This window comes from Aedes albopictus, chromosome 1, assembly GCF_035046485.1.
Source record: "Aedes albopictus strain Foshan chromosome 1, AalbF5, whole genome shotgun sequence".
Classification (NCBI taxonomy): Eukaryota; Metazoa; Arthropoda; class Insecta; order Diptera; family Culicidae; genus Aedes; species Aedes albopictus.
The window spans coordinates 304,462,374-304,487,109 of record NC_085136.1 but is presented as its reverse complement, the minus strand read 5'-3'; the positions used below and the strand labels follow the sequence as shown (position 1 = coordinate 304,487,109).

The window sequence follows — 24,736 nt, the reverse complement described above, 5'->3', positions numbered from 1 at the left end:
GATCAAAATAAGTTTTTCAGTTCTGGCTGAAAATTAAGGGACTGGGTGTCAGTGCCTTTAGTAATCTTACGCTCCCAAACGCATTCTATCAGAAAACAAGTGATGTGTAGAATGAAAACGGTGTAGCCTTTAAATTTCTTGCCAAAAATATTGAAGTGTGGCTTTTTCTTTCCGCATTCGCGGAGCAGAATTTTACTAAATGTATGTTGATCAATACAAACTAGCCCGGCTAGGAAAAGTTTAATAAGAATTGCATAGGGTATTTGATCCGATCATGGAGGAGTTAAGCACTTGGTTCATGTTTAAACCACAATTGTATCGCCCCAAGCAAACTTTTTACATGGATTGAATTGAAAATAATGAAATCCATCCTTAATCTACAGGAAAATAACGAAATATTGCCACTTTGGTGTTGTTATGAACATTTTATTCGTTTTTATCTGAACGAATATTGTGTTCCTAATGTTGCGGTATTTGTTCCTATTTGTAACGGTATCCCATTGAAATCATATGGGATACCGCAACATTAGGAACACTACCGCAAAAATAGGAACACAGCAGCAAGCACATTAAGGAAAATATTTTTTTAAATAGGTTTTTCGGCAAATCTTAAGCAAATAAAAGGCTCAATCTCATAATTGAAGCACCATACATCTATTAAAAATACCTTTTGGTAATATTTTAGTCGAAAAAGTGCTCAATTGCCATTATCGCAACATTAGGTACTACCACAACGAAGGGAACAACTACCCTATCTGTTCTGTTTTGACAATGCGTCTGTATCGCGGGAATCTCCAAGCGGCCATATCGCCGCCGCCTAATGTGGATTTATTATGAGCGCCGCAATACCTTGGCCTAATATTATCGTTGTCCAGAGAATCGAGTCAACGCTTTTGCCAGTCCGGCATTTCTCCACGCTGATTCACAACAAGAGCGATTTGCCCTTATCTGCGATGATAAATACACACTGAAACCCCATCCGCCTTTGTTTCTCCGTCCTGCTGCCCGATTATCATTAGGAGCAAGCATAGGCAGCAGCAGAGTTAGAAAGCCAGTACTACAGTTGGCTGCCGACCGATACAACACGGTCTTACTTGTTCTCTGGGTACGTTTCGTGTTTACACATGTCGGACTCGATTATACGGAGTCGCATTTTGTCATTTCCCAAACATATTGTGCGGGTATTCCCTAATCGAACCGTCGTCGGCTCGGAACGTTCGTACTGCGAGCAGTCCCAAAAATCGTCCGTTTTTGCCTTCACACCTGGTTTCACAGTCGAAAGTGTCAAAAGTGACGCAGTGGCACGTGCTTTTTTGCTGCCTCACTCACATTACATCTTCGCTCTCTTTCTTTTTTCAACGATGACAGCAGAAGGTCGCATCAAAAAACAAGGTAGGTGTGCAAAAGTGGGAGCAAAGAGACATCAAATTGACGAGGTTCGTTGAAAAGCACGTTTGAAATATGGTGTCGAATCGACCTTGGAATCCAGTGGCCAATGAAACTCACAATACATCTAGCAAACGAAATGCTGTATCAAGCTGACATTTTGACTGGCTTACTATTCAAAGTTGGTTTGACAAAATGTCGGAATTTCAGCTTTATGTATAAACGGCATTTCGTTTGCTAGACATATGTTTCGGAAGCTTCCGGATGTGACTCATGCTTGTCGAGTCCGATATGTACAATGCTGAATCAACAATGAAACTTCTGTCTGTTAAACCAAGCTGAGTGCCTGTGAATTGCGCGAAGTTGTCAAGTCTAAAGTTGTTGAGAAGAAACTGATTGACATTACACAGTGATTACTTTCGTTAAGTTATGATAGATCATGTCTATTCTCCAGCAATTAAGTGTTATATTGTGAATTCTGTTGTATTTTGATACTCGTCTAATAAAGATTCAATTAACCTTCCAGGACGCGCGACATCAAGCAACTGAAACTGCACCGCGCTCGCGCTGTTTACGAAAAGCGAGGTTTTTTGGTAGTGCTGTACTTTTTACAACAGCGCGCGCGCTGAAGGGTTAAGGGTACAATGACGGTTAATAACACTAGTTTACAAAATAAAACAAAAGTCGTGAACTTCTGTCAACGACCAAAATTTTTGAAGCATCATCAATTGTATTGGTTACGGTCATGATCAATTCTATTGGTTACGGTCATAGCACCCTCGTCCATGAGTATCGCCAGTGATATACGACGGAAACATTGTACAATGGCGTTCGCTTGACCATGCGTGGATCGGTTTCGAAGTACCTTCGCCTGTAAAAAATCGCTGCCGCGAGCGAAAGTTGCGTTGGTTTGGACGACATCTTATGCAAACCAACGGGGTTCATTTTTAGTTTGAACTTCTAGCAACCCTGTGGGCGATGGAAGAACACACTGCTGGCAGCCTTATTTGATGTTTTGTTTTGATTCTGCGTTCCATTTCACCCCGTTCATTATCAGAATGACGTTTGACCCATTTTTTATTAGATTAGAGGGGGTCTTATTAAAAGTGTTCAGATTAGAAGCTGTCAAACGGTAACGGTTATTGTCGCACTGTGTTTACGATCAATGCGCACATGACCATCTATCGATAGGCCAACAGATGTGATGTGATCGTCGAAATGGATTGGATTGATAGGACGTTCATGCAGTGCATAGAGAGCCGCAATGTGGGCTCCAACTTTTAAGGGCTATTCTCACTTCAGCGTGCCGGGAGACGATATCTGCCACTCTCCGGTGGCTGCACGGCAGGTAGCATAGTTTTAGTCATGTATTGCTAGTGGTGATTTTCCAAGAGATTCCTAAGGGAGTTTTCTCATCGTTTTCGAATTTTTAATATATTTTGAGTGGAATTTCACGGCTTAAATCCTGTTATCATTTTCGCTAGGAATTGTTTTGAGAGCAGTAGTTTTTTTTAAATCATCCTTTTCAAATTAAAACTGATGAAATTCCGATAACAACTTCTCGTTTCGAAACATTTACTAGAACTCAGAAAAAAATCTGGTGCGTAGTTGCAGGTAATCCCATGGTCAAGTTTTAAAATATGAACACACATTATTTACGGATCCTTGAGAAATAACGCCTAACATTCTTCCACAATTGGAAGGATTCTGCACAGAATCCTGAGAGGATTCTGCACAGAATCCTGAGAGGATTCTGCATAAAATCCTGAAAGGGGTATGCACAGAATCCTGAGAGAATTCCCACAGAATCCTGAGAGGATTCCCACAGAATCCTGAGAGGATTCCCACAGAATCCTGAGAGGATTCCCACAGAATCCAGAGAGGATTCCCACAGATTCCTGAGAGGATTCCCCACAGAATCCTGAGAGGATTCTGCACCAAATCCTGAGAGGATTCTGCAGCGAATCCTGGGAAGATTCTGCACCGAATCCTGAGAGGATTCTGCACCGAATCCTGAGAGGATTCTGCACCGAATTCTGAGAGGATTCTACACCGAATCCTGAGAGGATTCTAAACCGAATCCTAAGAAGATTCTGCACCGAATCCTGAGAGGATTCTGCACAGAATCCTGAGAGGATTCTGCACAGAATTCTGAGAGGATTTTGCACAGAATCCTGAGAGGGTTTTGCACAGAATCCTGAGAGGATTTTGCACAGAATCCTGAGAGGATTCTAAACCGAATCCTGAGAAGATTCTGCACCGAATCCTGAGAGGATTCTGCACCGAATCCTGAGAGGATTCAAAACCGAATCCTGAGAAGATTCTGCACCGAATCCTGAGAGGATTCTCCACAGAATTCTGAGAGGATTCTGCACAGAATCCTGACAGGATTCTGCACAGAATCCTGAGAGGATTCTGCACAGAATCCTGAGAGGATTCTGCACAGAATCCTGAGAGGATTCTGCACAGAATCCTGAGAGAATTCTGCACAGAATCCTGAGAGGATTCTGCACCGAATCCTGAGAGGATTCTGCACCGAATTCTGAGAGGATTCTGCACAGAATCCTGAGAGGATGCTGCACCGAATCCTGAGAGGATTCTCCACAGAATCCTGAGAGGATTCTCCACAGAATCCTGAGAGGATTCTGCACATAATTCTAAGAGGATTCTGCACAGATTCCTGAGAGGATTCAGCACATATTCCTGAGAGGATTCTACACAGAATCCTGAGAGGATTCTGCACAGAATCCTGAGAGGATTGTGCACAGAATCCTGAGAGGATTCTGCACAGAATCATGAGAGGATTCTGCACAAAATCCTGAGAGGATTCTCCACAGAATCCTGAGAGGATTTTCCACAAAATCTTGAGAGGATTCTGCACAGAATTCTGTGAGGATTCTGCACAGAACCCCGAGAGGATTCTGCATAGAATCCTGGGAAGATTCTGCACAAAATCCTGAGACGATTTCGCACCGAATTCTAAGAGGATTCTGCACAGAATCCTGAGAGGATTCCCCCCAGAATCCTGACAGGATTCTGCCCAGAATTCTGACAGGATTTTCTACAAAATCCTGAGAGGATTCTCCACATAATCCTGGGAATGTTTTCCACAGAATGAGAGGATTCTGCACAGAATCCTGAGAGGATTCTGCACAGAATCCTGAGAGGATTCTCCACAGAATCCTGAGAGTATTCTGCACAGAATCCTGAGAGGATTCTGCACATAATTCTGAAAAGATTATGCACAGAATCCTGAGAGGATTCTGCACAGAGTCCTGAGAGGATTCTGCACACAATTCTGAAAGGATTCTGCACCGAAACCTGAGAGGAATTTGCACAGAATCCTGAGAGGATTTTGCACAGAATCCTGAGAGGATTCTGCACAGAATCCTGAGAGGATTCTGCACAGTATCCTGAGAGGATTCTGCACAGTATTCTGAGAGGATTCTGCACAGTATCCTGAGAGGATTCTGCACAGTATCCTGCAAGCATTCTGCACATAAAATGAAAGGATTCTGCACCGAAACCTGATAGGATTCTGCACAGAATCCTGAGAGAATTCTACATAGAATCCTGAGAGGATTCTGCAGAAAACCCTGAGAGGGTTTTGCACAGAATCCAGAGTGGATTCTCCACAGAATCCTGAGAGTATTCTCTACAGAATCCTGAGAGGATTCTCTAGCAGGAATCTCTTGAGTAATTCTTGAAGGAATCTTTGGAGGAATTCACGAAGCAATCCAAGAAAAAAATCCTGGAGGAAACCCTGCAAGATTCCCTTCTGAATGAATTCCTTTAGGAATTTCTGAAAGAAACCCAAGAAGAAATCCTGAAGGAATCCTTGGAGAAATTCCTGAAGAAATGCCTAGAGGATTCCTGTAGGAAACCCTTTAAGGAATCTTCAAAACAATCACATGAAGAATTACTGAATTATTCCCTGGAGGAATTCCTGAAGAAATCCCTGGTAGATTCCGTGAAGGAACCCCAGGAGGAATTCCTGGAGGGATCCCAGGTGAAATTCTTGAAGGAATTCCAGGAGGAATTCCTGAAGGAATCCCTGGAAGATTTCCTGAAGAAATCCCTGGAAGATTTCCTGAAGGATTCCCTGGAGGATTCAGGAGAAATTCCTGAAGGAATCTGTGGAGGATTTCCTGAAATTATCCCTGGATGGTTTCCTGGAGGAAACCCTGGTGGAATTACTAAAGTAATTCCTGGAGGTTTCTTGAAGTAATTCCTGGAGGATTCCTGAAGGAATGCATGGAGAATTACCGAAGGAATGCATGCAGGATTCCTGAAGGAATCCATCCACGATTCCTGAAGGAATCCATGGAGGATTCCTTAAGGAATCTCTGAAGGATTCCAGCAGGAATCTCTTGAGTAATTCCTGAAGGAATCCCTGGAGCAATTTCCGAAGACATCCCAGATGGAATTGCTGGAGAAATCCTGAAGGAATCCCAGGAGAAATTGTTAAAGGAATCCCTGGAGGAATTGCTGGTGGAATCTTTGGAGGAGTTCTCAAAGGAATTTCTGGAGGAATTCTTGAAGCAATCCAAGGAAAAATTCCTTAAGGAAACCCTGGAGGATTCCCTCCTGAATGAATTCCTGGAGGAATTTCTGAAGGAAACCCAAGAAGAATTCCTGAAGGAATCCCAGGTGAAATTCCTGAAGGAATCCCTGGAGGAATTCCTGTAGGAATCCCAGGAGAAATTCCCGAAGGTATCCCAGTAGGAATACCTTATAGAATCTCAGGTGAAATTCCTGAAGGAGTCCCAGGAGAAATTTCCGAAAAAAATCCAGGAGGAATTCCTGAAGGAATCCCAGGAGGAATTCCTTAAGGAATTCCAGAAGGAATTCCTGAAGGAATTCCAGGAGGAATTCTTGAAGGAATCCCAGGAGGAATTCCTGAAGGAATCCCAGGAGGAATCCCAGGAGGAATCCCAGGAGGAATTCCTGAAGGAATCCCAGGAGGAATTCCTGAAAGAATTCCAAGAGGAATTCCTGAACGAATCCCAAGTGGAATTCCTGAAGGAATCCCAGGAGGAATACCTGGAAGAATCTTAGGAGGAAGTCCTGAAGAAATTCCAGGAGGTATTCCTGAAGGAATCCCAGGAGGAATACCTGGAAGAATCTCAGGAGGAAGTCCTGAAGAAAACCCAGGAGGAATTCCTGAAAGAATCCCAGGAGGAATTCCTGAAGGAATTCCAGGAGGAATTCCTGAAGGAATTGCAGGAGGAATTCCTGAAGGAATCCCAGGAGGAATTCCTGAAGGAATCACAAGAGGAATCCCAGGAGGAATTCCTGAAGGAATCTCAGGAGGAATTCCTGAAAGAATTCCAAGTGGAATTCCTGAAGGAATCTTAGGAGGAAGTCCTGAAGGAATCCCAGGAAGAATTCCTGAAGAAATCCAAAGTGAAGTTCCCGAAGGAATAACTGGGAAAATTCCTGGAGGAAATTATCGAAAAATTGATGGATTACTCATTTGTGATTATTACACAAAAATGCATTTTAGAAATTTCTGTAGGAAAAAAGAATAAACTCCAATCCAAATTCCAAGAAAACATATTTTGTTTCCGGTAGTTTCAAAGGTTTTTTCTTCAGGTCAATCAATCCGAGTGAGATCCACCTGTTAAACTTGCTGTAGAAAATAAGTGACATGTTTGGGGCGGATCTGCACGGTGTAGTGAGAACGAAGTGATGTATGTCACGGCTCGGACGTCGCAGTGAGAATAGCCCCTAAAGTATGTATGAGGCGGCATGCTGTGCTTACTTATCTCGAAGAATACTTTGAAGTAATATAGGTTAGCTTTTTGAGAGTTCTCTTGGCAGCAAATGAAAGCTACAGCATCCTAGTAGATCGCCCAGAAATTTTATTTCGATTGGACATTTGGTTACCGAGATATCTTTCGAAAAGTACTTTGGATTTATACAACTAAACTTCATAATAAATATCTCAACCGTCTGTCAACCGATTTCGGTTCTCCTGGCACCAAATGAAAGCTTTAACATCCTAGTAGAACCCTATACAATTTTATTAGGATTGGACATTTGGTTATCGAGATATCTTGCAAAGAGTACTTGGGAGTAATACAGGTTAACCTTTTGAGAGATTTTTGACCAAGTGTATCATAATAAATATCTCAGCCGTCTGTCAACCGATTTGGGTTCTCTTAGCACCAAATGAAAGCTACAGTATCCTTGTAAAAGACCCTGAAATTTTATTTCGATTGGACATTTGGTTACTGAGATATCTTTCGAATTCCTTTTTATTATTATATTCATTTGTTATCTTGCATGAGCTTTTGACCAGTCTATGGGAAATTATTGTTCAATGAATAATGCTGACCTCATATAAAGTGTATACTAGCAGGTTATTGTTTTCAATAAAATTATAAATAACAAATTAAAAATAAACAGAATTCTATGAAAACTAACAATATGTTAAATGAAAGCTTTGAATTTATACAGGGTGTTAGGTTCCTGAGTGTAAACTTTTTAAAGGGTGATAGAGGACCATAAATGGAGAAAAAAAATGTTCTAAGCATATGGTCAAATCTCAACCGTTACGTAGTTATTGAACTTCCCATGTTTATGGCTCTTATTGCCTTAACTGGCAATAACTTGAAAATGGTCAAACTTATCGAAGTTTTTTTACCCTTATTCGAAAGATTATTGAATTTTCCAATAAATGGCATCTTTGAATCGATTGGTTTAGTTAAATAACTAAGTTTTCTAGAGCAAAATAGTTAAAAATAGTGTATTGTTATTGGTTTTTGTCAATTATCTTCGAAACATGCGTAATAAATTAAAATTCTTTCTTTTGCAAAGTTGTGGCCCCTGTTACACTCTACAATTCGTTCTTTGACACCAAACTTCTAGCTCTTATCGTTTTGTTGCAAATTCGATTTTAACATCGCATTTCAGATCATAAATTTGCAACTGTCATGGAAAGCACTTTTTTGCGCGTTGTGCCGCACATTTAAATCAAAATTGCAACTAAACGATAAGAGCTAGAAGTTTGGTGTCAAAGAACGAATTGTAGAGTGTAATAGGGGCCACAACTTTGCAAAAGAAAGAATTTTAATTCATTACGCATGTTTCAAAGATAATTGACAAAAACCAAAAAAAATACACTATTTTTAGCTATTTTGCTCTAGAAAACTTAGTTGTTTAACTGAACCAATCGATTCAAAGGTGCCATTTGTTAGAAAATTCAATAATCTTTCGAATAAGGGTAAAAAAACTTCGATAAATTTGACCATTTTCAAGTTATTGCCAGTTAAGGCAATAAGAGTCATAAACATGGGACGTTCAATAACTACGTAACGGTTGAGATTTGACCATATGCGTAGAACATTTTTTTTCTCCATTTATGGTCCTCTATCACCCTTTAAAAAGTTTGCACTCAGGAACCTAACACCCTGTATATTGTGGAAGAAATGCATGAACTGGACAGCCAAAATAACTAGCTACTTCCAAAACTGATTAGCATAGTAGATATACTACCATAACCATGAATACCAAGTACTTCAGAGCTTATTTATTCGACTGATTAAGAGATATTAGACAAAGTGTATCTCGCTGATTTTTTTATCCATTTGTTAATCGATTCAAGATCTTTTGGCAGTTAAAAGATACAATATTCCAGAATATGTAAGCTATTTTTTTAAAATTTCACACAAGATTCTAGAAGGTGTCTGGCATTTCTGGTAGTTTAGTCCATGGTCCATGATGCTATTTTGGAAACCAATCCACTAGATGCCAAATCCACAATATTTTCTAGAACTTTTGGTCCATCACACAAAATAAATATGTTAAATACAAATAATACAACAATACAATAATAAATAATATACAACTATTTAGTTTTAATAAGTGTAAGAAGGGTTCTGTTCACCATAGGTGGATTAAATCGGGTTTAATAAGATTGTACGCATGTGGTAAATTCGTTATTTTTATTTGCTTACAGCCGTATTCTTATACTCGTTATACAAACGCAACTCAGCTGTGGAGATAGAACTCAACTGAAGTGGTCCGTATGGTGCTATTGATCAAGTAATGTACCTAGGTTCAAGAAACTAAACAAACAGCAAAATGGAAAGCACCACTAGTTCCATTGAAAGTGTTACACTCGAGTACAATTCCGCGATAAACAACGAACTTTTCCCAATCCAAGGTCTACCGGAAGAAGTGTTGGAGCAGATATTCTCATTTCTTCCATTTTTGGATCGTAAGTCGGCTTCGCTAGTGTGTACAACGTGGGAAAGATTGGCTTTCAGTCCAGGATTCTTGCGTAAAGTAGCGCTCAAAATAGGACCTCCTGGAAACTTCATACACAAAAGCAACCGCCGTTATAGAAATATTTTGCTGAATAGGCACGTTTACAGCAATTTTCCTTTCCAGTATGTGTTGGAGATTTTGGATCGGTTTGCTACAGATGTGGAGAGTTTCCAGTGTAAGGGACATTTAGGCTCAGAGCAAGTATGTATGGTGTTAAGCCGTTTGTCAAATCTGCAACAATTGATAGTTGGATTGGACTTCAGGGACTGGCATACAATACCTCCATTTTTGCAAGTTCAAACTCCAGGACCGTTGAACAACGAATTGCAGATCGAAAGTCTAAATGTTCCCAACGTGACCCATCTCAGCATCAGCTTTACCAATTCAAAGGATGCAATGGATTCCATGGCTGTGTTGCAACGACTAGCTCCTCAGCTCAAGAACGTGGATTTGTATTCAACAGAACTTTTTATCCCTTTAGAACAGCTCCAGTTTCCGAAAGCTGAAGTGCTGAAAATTGGCGAAAATCTGAGCGTGACACAAAATGGTAGGGATCTACGAACATTCTTCGCTGGATTTAAGCTTCTGAAGGAAGTCAGACTGGATTGCGTCGTTGAAGAAATAGGGATTGATTTGATAACTAAGGCATGTTCAGGAATCGAATTGTTCGAATTCAAGGTTCCTCGCTTCAATTCGATTCCGTTTCATTTGTTGGAGTGTCTTAAATACTTGAAGGTAAGTTGAACTGTTGCAACATTTTGCTTTCTTTGTTTTTAACTAACTGCAATTCTTCTCAGACTTTAGGCCTTGGACCAGTCTATGAAGTTCCAGCAAATAGCCCAATATGCAATCCGTTGGTGAGCGTGAAAAACCTAAGCATGGAGCTATTTGAATGTGAAGAGAGTTGCATCGAACGACTAAGACATCTACTACCGAACGTTATCGCCATGGATGTAACACTTTCGATTTTTCCGGACGACGATTGGACATTCGAGACAGGATTGAAACACATCTGCCGAAACTTCCGAGAACTTCAGCGTCTGGTAATTGATGATCTGACATATCGGAATGGAACCCTCAGCAGCCTTCTTGATTTGGAGCAACTAGATCAACTAGAAGATCTTACCTTCAAGGGAATTGATACACAGATAGGTAATATGCCAACGAACCCACTGCTTAAGCGATTTGTAATACACCATCCCGATTGGTTGTCCGACGAGGATTTGCTCGAGTTGGCGAGGAAGTATCCAAACCTGCGATACCTCGAACTGGGCTTGGGCAGACGAGTGTCATCTGAGGGGATTGCCGCTTTCAAATCGCAGCTGGTGAACTGTGTAGTGCACTGTGTCCCGGATCCGACTGGGTGCTGGGACCCAATATACAAGAATTATATAGATGAATTGCTGCTTTTAAATCGCAACTGGTTTCCCCGGCCTTAACAAATTTGTGCGATTGATTGGAAATATCACAACACATATGTCCACAGAATAGGGGAATAGGCTTCAATAAACCATACTTGATCAATGTTTTAATGACAGTATTTGTAATTGCCAACCACAGTTTCCAATGTATTTATCTCAGCTTAATGCCAGTTTTTCCTTCCATAGATCAGACGGATATTATTTATATCCAAATTCTTATTTAATAACACAGTACTGATGCTGTGTCGGATGCTGATGTACTGAAAAAAGACGCAAACTCTCCGAAAGCCCTTGATTTACCGCACAACATTGCCAATGTAATTCGTATTTCGACGCCACCAGATACCGCTTTCTTCTTTGCCACCGAGTATTGTTCGCAGCATTTCTTGATGGAACTTACTTACTTTCAGTCCTGGGCACCCACTGTGATGCAGAGGGCCGAATTGAAAGACCTGTGGCCAGATCAAACTTCTGTCGACTTGCTTGATTTCGTTATTGAGACTGCAGCGCCGCCATGAGCCTCTGGGTCTGCCTCTGCTGCGATGTCCTGCTGGGTCCCAATCTAACGCTTGCTTGCAGATTTCGTTTCCGCCCCTGCGTAGAGTGTGGCCGACCCACCTCCACTTTCGCTCCAGAATTTCTGTCGCTATCGGCTTTTTAAGACATCGACGATGAAGCTCCACGTTGGAGATCCAACTGTGAGACCACCATGCACGAATTATGTACAGCAGGCATCTATTGATGAAGACCAGAATCCTGACAGGATTCTGCCCGGAATTCTAACAGGACTCCAGAATCGTGACAGAATTCTCTGCAAAATCCTGAGAGGATTCTCCACAGAATCTTGAGAGGATTCTGCACAGAATTCTGAGAGGATTCTCTGTTGAAATATTTGGGCCAGCCTAATATATGTTGCGATGTTTATCATCAATGCCCTGCGCTGACCCTGCCTAATGTATGTATGTATTCTGTTGATTGTTATTGTTTTTGCATTATACATTGTTTGTTGTTAGTAAATAAACCGACCGCCGCGACGAGCAAACGCATCTTGCTTTGTACTCCCGTGTTCTCCGCCGTTACGCTAACCGAAAGTTCCCCCGCAGTAATTTGTGGGTGGCCCTGGGTAGTGGTCCCCCGTAGACAGTGTTGGCCTCAGTGACATATCCAACTGGCTATATGGGCCCAGTTCTGGCGGCGGAACCGTAAAAGTGCTCGGACAGTCGCGAAGTGCAAAACCATCCCGCGGATGATTGCTTCTGTGTGGTGCCGGTCGGTGGGAGAAAAATTAATTAAACGTTCGTTCGGCGAGTGCAGCTGTGGGGTGGAAGAACAGCTGTGACTGGGACAGACTTTGTGTGGTAAAAGTGATCGGCGGAATTATTGCTCTTTCGGAGCAAGAGGCGCCCAGAACGAGTTGCAAGGTGCCGGATAGACTTTGTGGTGCACCATTTTGTCCCGCAGCCGAAGTGAAGAAAGAAGATTGTGCCATTTTGACCAGCGAAAGGTGATCGAACCGAAGAAACTCTGCCGGTGTACCGCCTTCGTGTGTGTAGGTACGGCGGGTACGTTCGAGTGTTGTTGGTTGTACCTTCGTGAGCACAGTGTGCGCCAACGGAAAAACGAATTTTCGAAGAAATGGCAGAGAAAGTGTTAATTGCGCGTTTGAACAATAAAAACTTTCAAACGTGGAAGATCAAAATGGAAATGTTATTAATCAGCTACGATCTGTGGCATACGGTTTCAGAAGCGAAACCGGTGCCGATGACTACGGCGTGGTCTAAAGAAGATCAAAAGGCTAGGGCCTTGATAGTGTTAAACGTCGAAGACAGTCAGTTACCGCTAATAAAAGACGGGAGATCAGCGGTCGAAGTGTGGGGAAAGTTAAAGAAGTACCACGAAAAAGCCACGGTTACGTCGCGAGTGTCGCTTCTGAAGAAGCTGTGTAGTCTAAACTACGAAGAAGGTGCGAACATGGAGGAGCATCTGTTCGCGATCGAAGAACCTTTTGATCGGCTTTCGTGTGCGGGGCAGAAGATCGAAGCTTCGCTACAGGTAGCGATGGTGTACCGGAGTCTGCCGGAATCCTACAACGGACTGGTGACGGCCTTGGAGAGCCGTCCGGACGCCGATCAGTCGTTGGAGTTCGTCAAGCAGCGGCTCATGGACGAGTACCACCGACGGATGGAGAAGCGAGCAGAAGGAACATCCGGTGAGCGCCACGACCGGGCGCTGAATGTGCGAAGCAGACGAAACGGACGAGTGCGGCAGCGAGTACGTTACAACTGCCGGAAACCGGGCCACTTCCGGAGAGAGTGCCCAATGCTTCGTGAAGAAGGAAGAAAAGATCCGGAAGTGAAGAAAGCTGCAGTGAAGAAGAATCCTGGAATTTGTTTCGGCGTGGGAGGTCAGCGGAAGCGGAGGTCCTGGTACGTGGATAGTGGCTGCTCGAGCCACATGACCAGTGACCGGAAGTTCTTCGTGAAGATTGACGATAAAGTGATGCAGAAAGTGAACTTGGTGGACGGTTCGGTGTTGAGTTCCGCCGGTGTTGGAGAAGGCTTCCTGGAGTGCGTCGATGGAGACGGAAGAATGAACACCGTGAAAGTGGAGAACGTGCTGTACATCCCGGAACTAGACTGCGGAATGCTATCGGTCCGGAAGCTGGCACAGAAGGGACCAGAGATGCCAGATATACAGATTTTTCTGTATTATACAGATTTTAAGAGGTTGATACAGACAGGATACAGAGTACAGAAAAAATACAGATTTCATGATCTTGATACAGATTTTTCCTCCACATATTTTTTTCCTCATACATTCATGCAAGATGGAAAATAAAGTAATAAAAAATATTGCGAGTACAAACCCAAGTAACCATGGAGCTGTATATGGAACATTAAATTCACTTTATAGTGTATTATAAAGCATGCAGTATAATGCGGTTTTTGTCGTATAAGCACCATTAAAGTAGGTTTAAAGTCGAAAGTGGCGCTACTATTGTTGATATAAAACATGCTTTACTGTAGATTTTGCTAAAGTATATAAAAGGCTTGTGCCATATATTAGCTGTTAATCAACTATAGCTAATGTGAAAGTATATTTAAGGCAACTAAAAAAAAAAGAAAAAAACAATCTCCTTATACCATTTTCATCCAGCTCTCTTGTTCTGGTGAGTTTTATTTCTATTTCGGGAATTGAACCTAGAATGCTGAGACTGAACCACGATGAAACCCGGACGCGCTGCTAACGCTGTGTACTACGATTACCATGCGTTTGCACGTGGAAAAATGTGCAATATAAAGCAAGGTATACTCCGCTCGTGCCTTGATGAGTTGTGTTTCCAGCAGCTCTAAAAAGTTGTGCTAGGGTGCTGAATGCCATCATACCCACCCAAATCCATCCCATTCGAAAACAAGTGATTACGGAACCGATTGATTCTGTTCTTGATGTTTTCATGTGTGCTCAATTCTAACAAAAAAAACTAGGGGTGGGTAATGTTTGAGACATAACCGCAATGTTGACGTAGGACAAAGGCTGGAATGAAGTTCTGACTTTTATATATTAAAATGGGCCCTTTCATTTGAAGTCTTACATCAGCTGATTTTTCGGGTCATTGTTGTCCGACCTTCGTAAATAAATGCCTAACGGATTTATCACATAAAAGGCCTATACAATGTATACTGGCAAAATTAAAATCGGCGGAGTGGTGTGTTGATTAAAGTTGTTATATGATTCATTTCACTGAACGCATTCATAAGATGTTAATTAGTTAAACCTTCCGTAACTCGCGTGGTTGGCCATCACTTGGGGGTTGAGCATTATTTCATTTTGAAGATAAATGTTCAACCGTTGTTTGAAAGAATTTTCGTCGAAAAGATAAAATCTAGAGCTCGATTTGAATAGGTCGTATGTGCTTTCGTCGATATAAAAATCAATCAGTTTATTTGAGTTACTATAGCAATATTAATTATTTTTCGAGGACTTTTAGTGATTGAACGGAAAGCCTGCTAAGTAAGGAATCGGCTGTATGTATAAGTTTTGTTTAATTTCAACAGCTTTCGCTTCAATAAGCGAATCCAACTGATCGAATTTTATATCGACGAAAGCACATACGACCTATTCAAATCGAGCTCCAGAAATGATTATAATATTGAAAGGCGTTAAGCCATAGCTTCCCAAACATCATATTGCGATCGTGGATTACAATAATGACCAGTTTCACTATTGCTGGCAACGATGCTCTGTCTTTTGCTTTTTGGTTGCACTACATCTCGATCGATGTTGGAAATTATCTAATTAACTCTTGAGGATTCATTTTCGATGGTCCTGAAAAGAACCGGTTTGAATAATGGACGATTATGATGCATTCACCATGCCACGCAATGCGTGTTGGTTTTCTCTGCGGAGAATGCTGGACACCGTCGAAAATTGGCCCACCGCTCCGTTGCCATGGATGCGATTCCTGGCACTATCATTAGCACGATAGCCGAGAGTAGTCGCTGAGTTGGTGTGCTGCTGCCTTGCTGCAGGTGACATCCACCTCCAACCTTCTTGACTGAACCAACGAAAATGACGAAAGAAAACAGAGAACACTGCTTTTATATCCCTAGATTAGCAGATGAAGCTCCTCGCATTTGGCTGGCTTTGCAGTTTATTCCGTTTGCATGACCCGTCCCGCATGCTCCAGACGCTTCAAACGATTAATCAACCAAGAAATGAGAAAATTTTCATTGAACGGCTGAAGTAACCAAAATATTGGATGGTTGCACCACACTTTTCTCGTTCGATGGAATGAAATTATCTAATTCACAACTCTTGAGCAAGGATGGGAACACTCACTTGCAAAGAGTTACACTCACTTGATATTTTCTCAGCTAATAAGCGTGCAATCAAGAAACGATGTATGGACGACTTTGGCATTGTGGTTTTGTCTAAAACTTTGCCAAATAGAGTAGGGGTCGCACACGCATACTAAAGTCGTGAGGGAGCTGCGAAGGCAACTCTCCACGAGGTGAATGTAAATTACACTCACCTCGTGGAGAGTCGCACGAGTATACACGCTTTTACTATTTGGTTCCACACCACTTTTCTCGATTTATGGATGAAAATAATCCGATTTATAACTTCTGAGGCATCATTTTCGGTGGCCCTGATAAGGACCGTTTGTTCATGAATTCACTATGCCACGCAATGCGTGTTGGTTTTCTCCGCGCTAAATGCTGGGCCACCGAAAACTGACCCACTGTTTGCTGCTATGGATAAAATTAATGGTCGGCTTCACTTTTGCTGAGAAGCAGAGCTGTCTTTCACTTTTCATAACTCTGTAGGATTTTCTGTGGTCCTGAAAAGGACCGTTTGTATTATGGACGATTTTGATGTGGTCCTGCCAGGTTGGTTTACGCCGCGTTGAATTCTGAATGCCTTCGAACACTAACCGGCAGCTTGCTGCCGTGGATGAAACTCCTGGCCGAGCAGAGTCGTCGCTGTGTTGGTGTGTGTTGCTGCCGGGCTGGAGGTGACACCAACCACCTTGACTGATCCAACGAAAATGACGAAAGAAAACAGAGGGTACAGCTTTTATACCCCTAGATTAGCAGATGAAGCTCCTCCCATTTGGCTGGCTTCCAGTTTATTTCGTTTGCATGCCCCGCCCCACATGCACCAGACGCTTAAAACGGTTTATCAACCGAGAAATGAGAAAAGTTTCATGTAACGAATAAAGTAACCAAAATATTGGAAGATTCAGATCATTTTAACTCGAAAATGCTATAATTTAACAATGTTCCACTAAAAATGGTCCGGATAGGATAAAGCGTTGCTAAATTCCGGATGGAACCATTGCACAGTGTTTTATTTTGCCGATTTCGTGCGCTTTTTTAATAACGTTTCAACCGATGATTTTAGCGATATAGTTTCTTCGGAGAAGTTTCTACATTAGACAAGGCGCTTCTTTTGACATAAAGAGTTGAATGATCAATCCACCTATAAGTGAGATGAAAAAAATATTTTTTCGAAAAATGCAGATAGACGTTTGATGTGTTCGGCAAAGTTGTGCAAAATGCAATTTTGAACAACTTTGTCAAAGACGCCATAATGCTGAATCTCATACTTTACGAGATATATTGCGTTGTATGTGCATGACCCCTAGAAATCATATATTTCATCATAAATTTTTAACGGATTTTTTTAGTTTTTTTGCGTCTTCTACAAAGTTGTTTGGAATGTAAAAATACATGTTTTTGCTGAACATTGAAAAACGCTAGCTTTTGAAATAAGAAAGTTATTTACAAATTACTGATATTTATAGAGTAACTTCGAACTCGTCTAACTGCTTTCGGCGCAAAATGGCGCAGAGAACCGTTCCGAATAATGAAACAACTATATTTCTATTATATCAAAATGGCTTAAACTTTTGTATATAAGTGTATTCTTTATGTGTTATGGTAAATAAACAAACAATTATCAAATATTGAAATTATTTAATAACTTCTTCATTTAACGAGATAGAATGTCGCAATGTTCAGCAAAATTGTGTATTTTTATATGCTAAACCACTTTGCAGAACATGCAAATAATGTAAAAATTATGGATTAAAAGTTATAATAAAAATCAATTTCTGAGTGATTTTTAAATATGTTTTTTTTATAATTCGTTAAAATAATCATAACTTTTTACCAATATTTTCTACAATTTTTTATGTTCTTGAAAGTTGTTGAGCATACAAGAATACACAATTTTGCTGAACATTGCGACATTCTATCTCTTTAAATTAAGAAGTTATTAAATAATTTCAATATTTGATTATTGTTTGTATATTTACCATGACACATAAAGAATACACTTGTATACAAAAGTTTAAGCCATTTTCATATAGTAGAAATATAGTTGTTTCATTATTCGAAACGGTTCTCTGCGCCATTTTGCGCCGAAAAAAGTAACACGAGTTCAAAGTTACCATATAAAAATCAGTAATTTGTAAATAACTTTTTTATTTCAAAAGATAGCGTTTTTCGATGTTCAGCAAAAACATGTATTTTTACATTCCAAACAACTTTGTACAAGACGCAAAAAATCTAAAAAATTCCGTTAAAATGTTATGATGAAATATATGATTTCTAGGGGTCATGCACATACAACGCAATATATCTCGTAAAGTATGAGATTCAGCATTATGGCGTCTTTGACAAAGTTGTTCAAAATTGCATTTTGCACAACTTTGCCGAACACATCAAACGTCTATCTGCATTTTTCGAAAAAATATTTTTTTCATCTCACTTATAGGTGGATTGATCATTCAACTCTTTATGTCAAAAGAAGCGCCTTGTCTAATGTGGAAACTTCTCCGAAGAAACTATATCGCTAAAATCATCGGTTGAAACGTTATTAAAAAAGCGCACGGAATCGGCAAAATAAAACACTGTGCATTGGTGGCCGGCATCATCATTGTTGCGGGGCCATCAAGCATTCAATCGTTCACTTTTCGGTCACACCACACTTTTCCTGTTCGATGGAATGAAATAATTATCTGATTCACAACTCTTGAGGAATAATTTTCGATGGTCCTGAAAAGAACCGTTTAAATATTGAACGATTTTGAACAGAAAATGACATGAATTCATCATGCCACGCAATGCGTGTTGGTTTATTCCTTGTTGAATGCTGAACGCCGTCGAAAATTGGCCCGCCGCTTGCTGCCGTGGATGCGAATCCTGATGCTATCAGCAATGCGCCGCTGTCACTCAATCCAAATCGAGGCCCCGAGGAAAGAAAAGCGACGCAACTCGCAAATTCGTCCGTCACGGCGGGTCTTTCTGTGGATTTTGCTGCTGCCTCTGCCACCACCGTCGATCAATCCAATTTTCGAAACACTTCCTTGGTCTGCCGCGTTAGACGGTTAGAAGGTGAATGTGCAACACACCCTTGCCGACAACCATCGATACAGAGCCGACACGGCCGCCAAAGAAGAATGAGTGAAAACGAAGAAAGTGGGCAGCTCTCGTTCGATGCGTTCACCGCGAGACGACAAAGGCAAATGAGGGAAGATGCGAAGAAGCAGTAGCTTTTATATTCGACGGGAGCATCCAAAATGTGCTCGATCGTGATTGGCTGGAATAAACATGGGTTCACTTTTCCCAATTTTTCAATAGTTTGTTATTGAAAAACAGCAAATATTATTATTGGACATAATTGGTGTAAAGATTTGCAATCGATTGGTGCCAAAATTTTGAAAATTCAACAAGAAATGGCTGAGTTATTAACGCTCAAAATCTCCACTTTAAACGTAACGCGGCCGATTTCTGAAAATTTAGAATGACACCCGGTATAGAAAAGAGAGACGTAGTCCTACGTCAAAACAGACTCAAGGTTTACAACTGTCACCCACCAAGAATCTATGGGCTGCCAAAAATTCATAAACCGAACAGACCTCTCCGCCCTGTAGTATCAACCATAGGAACTGCAACATATCGTGTGGCACAATTCCTAGCGGAAATCTTGGGAAACGTCGTGGGTAAAACGCAGTACCATGTGCGCAACAGCTTCGATTTTGCTAATGAAATTTCGCACGTGGTCGTCCCAGATGGTTGCATCATGTACTCGCTGGACGTGGTATCCCTCTACACCAACGTCCCGGTTGAAAAAGTATACCAACTAGTGGAAGCAAAATGGGAAGAAATACAAGAGTACACCACAATTCCATGGGACAGCTTCAGACATGCCATGAAAACTGTCCTGGAAGCATCGTTTTTCCAGTATGACGGGAAATTCTACTGCCAAACAACGGGGGTCCCCATGGGATCCCCTCTTTCACCGGTAGTGGCGAACCTCATCATGGAGAAGGTAGAACAGGAGGCCATAACACAACTAGAGGAGAAAAATATCACCCTGTCCATATACAGACGGTGCGTCGACGACTGCTTCATTGTTGGGAGAAGAGAAGATGTGGAGAAAGTGGTGGAGCAGTTCAACGTCATCGACGAGAAGCTACAGTTCACCGTGGAGGAAGAAATGGATGAGGCACTTCGGTTCCTGGATCTCACACTCTCGCGAAGTGGTGAGAGGATTCGAAAAATGTGGATCCCGAAGCAGAAAGATGGTCGCTATCTAGACTACCACTCGGAGAGCCCGCATACTCACAAGGTAAACACGATGATCGCACTCATCGATCGGGCACTCAAGCTCACGGACACAGATCGAAGGGAGGAAAGCATTGGAATGGTAAAAAAGATTCTCCGCAACAACAACTACCCGGAGGATCTCATAAAACGTACGTTAACAGACCGAGTCCATCTACTCTACAACACGATGGAGAACGAAGAGAAAAAAGAGGAATCGAAAAAGTACGTGTCCATCCCATACATCCCGGGTCTCAGTGAGAAGGTGAGCAAAACGCTGAAACAGCACGAAATCACAGCTTCATTCAAGCCATGTGATAAGTTGAAAAACACGGTTTTCACCAAGCTCAAAGATGCCATACCACCAATGAAGCAAACAAATGTGGTATATTCAATTCCTTGTGGGGCGTGCGAGGAAAAAGAGTACATTGGACAGACGTCACAAACTCTAGACAAGCGCATTGCGCAACACCGAAACTCAATACGCACCAATGCATCAGCTACGGGACTCACCCAACACGCGGTCGAAAACGGTCATCATTTTGACTTCTCCAGAACTTGCATTCTGGAGAGAATCGACAACTACGCGAGTAGGCTAACAGCCGAGGTGATCCACATAAAAGTAAAGAAAGACACGACGGTAAACTTGCAGCGTGACGTAGACGGATTCTCCAACACATACAACAATTTGATTAATAAACTGAAAGACGAGCAACAGCGAACCGAACGACGACACAGAGAAGTAGGCTAATTAATTAGAATGAAAAGTACCGCCTTGGGAAACGGACGGGCGGCGGATTTGTAAGTGTTGTGTTTTTGTCAATTTTATGAATTGTGAAATGTTTGTAATTTGTGAATGTTTTCTTTTTTGTTCTTTTCTATTGTATTTGTATGACAGTTTCTGAAGATGACCGAAAAAATAAAAAAGTAGGTTGAAACGTAAAAACGACGTTTAATTGCAGTTCAGTTTCACCGAGAAAAAAAAAACAATCAAAACCAACAAAAAAAAAAAAAAAAACTTCGTCTTCCGTTACCATCGTGTCCGCTTCTGGCTTGATTCCCGGTTCCGTTTTGGTTACCACTGCCTCCGGAACGCCTGGTTTTGTTTCTTCCGTCTTGAAACATCTTCTAAATCTCGAGCGTGAAAAAATCTTGAAGCGAACAAAAATTTTCTTCGGCTTGTTGATCGGCCGTTTCTATGGTTATTCGTACTACGGCCCATAACCTGATAGCAGAGTAAACTCGACTGGTCGGTTAGAGGAGCGAACAAAGAATGATTTATTTCTACATGTAAAAAGCAAGGCTTACGAGGCTAACAGATTCCTTCAGGAATTCTCCTGGAAGGAATTCCTGAAGGAATCCCATGAGGAATTCCTGAAGGAATCCCGAGAGGAATTCCTGAAGGTTCTCAGGAGGAATTTCTTAAGGAATCGCAGGTAAACTTCCTGAAGAAATCCCAGGAGAAATTCCCGAAGGAATCCCAGGAAAAAATCCTGGAGGAAATTATCGAAAAATTGTCAGAAAATTCATTTGTTATTGTTACACAAAAATGCCTTTTAGAAATTTCTGTAGGAAAAAAGAATAAACTCCAATCCGAATTCTTAGAAAACATTTCTGGGTTCTGGGAGTTGCAAAGGACTCCGAACATTGTAACACTGTGACAAAACTTTTATGTTTTTTTTCAGTTCAATCAATCCGAGTGAGATCCACCTGTTAAACTTACTGTAGAATTCTCACCTAAAATAAGTGTAATGTTTGAGGCGAATCCGCTCGGTAAGCACATGTGGTGAGAACGAAGTGATGAAAACCCCGGCCCGAAAGTTGCAGTGAGAATAGCCCTTAGAGCATGTATGACGCGGAACGCTTTGCTTACTGATCCAGATTCTCTTCTTTTGTAGAACGAAAATCGCAGTACGTGTCGTACCGGAGTGGTCACGTTTAGTGATTAATACATCAATTATCGTTCCATGCTGAGTGTTTTCTTACACATTTATCCTTGATTTTTTAATTAGATTGTACACGTGTGGTTAATTTGTTATTGTTATTTACTTACAGCCGTATTCTTATACTCGTTATATAAACGCAACTCAGCTGTGGAGACAATTTCGTTCTTGAACTCAACTGAAGTGGTCCGTATGGTGCTATTGATCAAGTAATGTACCTAGGTTCAAGAAACTAAACAAACAGCAAAATGGAAAGCACCACTAGTTCCATTGAAAGTGTTACACTCGAGTACAATTCCGCGATAAACAACGAACTTTTCCCAATCCAAGGTCTACCGGAAGAAGTGTTGGAGCAGATATTCTCATTTCTTCCATTTTTGGATCGTAAGTCGGCTTCGCTAGTGTGTACAACGTGGGAAAGATTGGCTTTCAGTCCAGGATTCTTGCGTAAAGTAGCGCTCAAAATAGGACCTCCTGGAAACTTCATACACAAAAGCAACCGCCGTTATAGAAATATTTTGCTGAATAGGCACGTTTACAGCAATTTTCCTTTCCAGTATGTGTTGGAGATTTTGGATCGGTTTGCTACAGATGTGGAGAGTTTCCAGTGTAAGGGACATTTAGGCTCAGAGCAAGTATGTATGGTGTTAAGCCGTTTGTCAAATCTGCAACAATTGATAGTTGGATTGGACTTCAGGGACTGGCATACAATACCTCCATTTTTGCAAGTTCAAACTCCAGGACCGTTGAACAACGAATTGCAGATCGAAAGTCTAAATGTTCCCAACGTGACCCATCTCAGCATCAGCTTTACCAATTCAAAGGATGCAATGGATTCCATGGCTGTGTTGCAACGACTAGCTCCTCAGCTCAAGAACGTGGATTTGTATTCAACAGAACTTTTTATCCCTTTAGAACAGCTCCAGTTTCCGAAAGCTGAAGTGCTGAAAATTGGCGAAAATCTGAGCGTGACACAAAATGGTAGGGATCTACGAACATTCTTCGCTGGATTTAAGCTTCTGAAGGAAGTCAGACTGGATTGCGTCGTTGAAGAAATAGGGATTGATTTGATAACTAAGGCATGTCCAGGAATCGAATTGTTCGAATTCAAGGTTCCTCGCTTCAATTCGATTCCGTTTCATTTGTTGGAGTGTCTTAAATACTTGAAGGTAAGTTGAACTGTTGCAACATTTTGCTTTCTTTGTTTTTAACTAACTGCAATTCTTCTCAGACTTTAGGCCTTGGACCAGTCTATGAAGTTCCAGCAAATAGCCCAATATGCAATCCGTTGGTGAGCGTGAAAAACCTAAGCATGGAGCTATTTGAATGTGAAGAGAGTTGCATCGAACGACTAAGACATCTACTACCGAACGTTATCGCCATGGATGTAACACTTTCGATTTTTCCGGACGACGATTGGACATTCGAGACAGGATTGAAACACATCTGCCGAAACTTCCGAGAACTTCAGCGTCTGGTAATTGATGATCTGACATATCGGAATGGAACCCTCAGCAGCCTTCTTGATTTGGAGCAACTAGATCAACTAGAAGATCTTACCTTCAAGGGAATTGATACACAGATAGGTAATATGCCAACGAACCCACTGCTTAAGCGATTTGTAATACACCATCCCGATTGGTTGTCCGACGAGGATTTGCTCGAGTTGGCGAGGAAGTATCCAAACCTGCGATACCTCGAACTGGGCTTGGGCAGACGAGTGTCATCTGAGGGGATTGCCGCTTTCAAATCGCAACTGGTGAACTGTGTAGTGCACTGTGTCCCGGATCCGACTGGGTGCTGGGACCGAATATACAAGAATTATATAGATGAATTGCTGCTTTTAAATCGCAACTGGTTTCCCCGGCTTTAACAAATTTGAGCGATTGATTGGAAATATTACAACACATATGCCCACTGAATTGGCGAATAGGCTTCAATAAACCACACTTGATCTATGTTTTAATGACAATATTTGTAATTGACAACCTCCAGATTCCAATGTATTTATCTCAGCTTAATGCCAGTTTTTCTTCCATGGATCAAATGGATATTATTTCCAAATTCTTATTAACTAACACAGTACTAATTCTGTGTCGGTTGCTGAAAAAGACGCAAACTCTCCGAAAGCCCCTGATTTACCGCACAACATTGCCAATGTAATTCGTATTTCGACGCCACCAGATACCGCTTTCTTCTTTGCCACCGAGTATTGTTCGCAGCATTTCTTGATGAAACTTTCAGTCCTGGGCACCCACGGTGGTGCAGAAGGCCGAATTGAAAGATTTCCATCCTGGGCGATTGCTAGCCATCGCCTTGGCCTGTGGCCAGGTCAAACTTCTGTCGACTTGCTTGATTTCGTTGTTGAGGCTGCCGTGCCGCCATGAGCCTCTGGGTCTGCCACTGCTGCGATGTCCTGCTGGGTTCCAATCTAACGCTTGCTTGCAGATTTCGTTTCCGCCCCTGAGTAGAGTGTGACCGACCCATCTCCACTTTAGCTCACGAATTTCTGTCGCTATTGACTTTTGATGACATCTACGATGGAGCTCCACGTTGGAGATCCAACTGTGAGGCCACTATGCACGAATTATATGCCGCA

General features: G+C 41.6%; 3 protein-coding genes across 8 annotated transcripts; all 3 read left to right on the top strand.

Moving 5' to 3' along the window:
- The first annotated feature begins 996 nt into the window (after positions 1-996).
- LOC109623197 (uncharacterized) lies at positions 997-11,176 on the top strand. Of its 6 annotated transcripts, none has more exons than XM_062847074.1 (3): positions 997-1,105; positions 9,350-10,395; positions 10,458-11,173. In XM_062847074.1, exons 2-3 carry the CDS (start codon positions 9,475-9,477, stop codon positions 11,097-11,099), a joined length of 1,563 nt encoding a protein of 520 aa, XP_062703058.1. In that variant the 5' UTR covers positions 997-1,105; positions 9,350-9,474; the 3' UTR covers positions 11,100-11,173. The 6 variants fall into 6 exon arrangements, 5 of the variants coding, with proteins under 5 accessions (XP_062703058.1, XP_062703059.1, XP_019933239.3 ...); XM_062847075.1 differs by lacking the exon at positions 997-1,105 and adding an exon at positions 1,254-1,392; XM_020077680.3 differs by lacking the exon at positions 997-1,105 and adding an exon at positions 1,270-1,392 and having other exon boundaries at positions 10,142-10,395; positions 10,458-11,176.
- An 8,287-nt stretch (positions 11,177-19,463) lies between these two features.
- Positions 19,464-21,149, top strand: LOC134287639 (uncharacterized). The gene is made up of 2 exons (XM_062849971.1): positions 19,464-20,995; positions 21,093-21,149. Exon 1 carries the CDS (start codon positions 19,671-19,673, stop codon positions 20,943-20,945), a length of 1,275 nt encoding a protein of 424 aa, XP_062705955.1. The 5' UTR covers positions 19,464-19,670; the 3' UTR covers positions 20,946-20,995; positions 21,093-21,149.
- A 949-nt stretch (positions 21,150-22,098) lies between these two features.
- Positions 22,099-24,103, top strand: LOC109417326 (uncharacterized). The gene is made up of 2 exons (XM_062847073.1): positions 22,099-23,306; positions 23,369-24,103. Exons 1-2 carry the CDS (start codon positions 22,386-22,388, stop codon positions 24,008-24,010), a joined length of 1,563 nt encoding a protein of 520 aa, XP_062703057.1. The 5' UTR covers positions 22,099-22,385; the 3' UTR covers positions 24,011-24,103.
- The last annotated feature ends 633 nt before the right edge of the window (positions 24,104-24,736 follow it).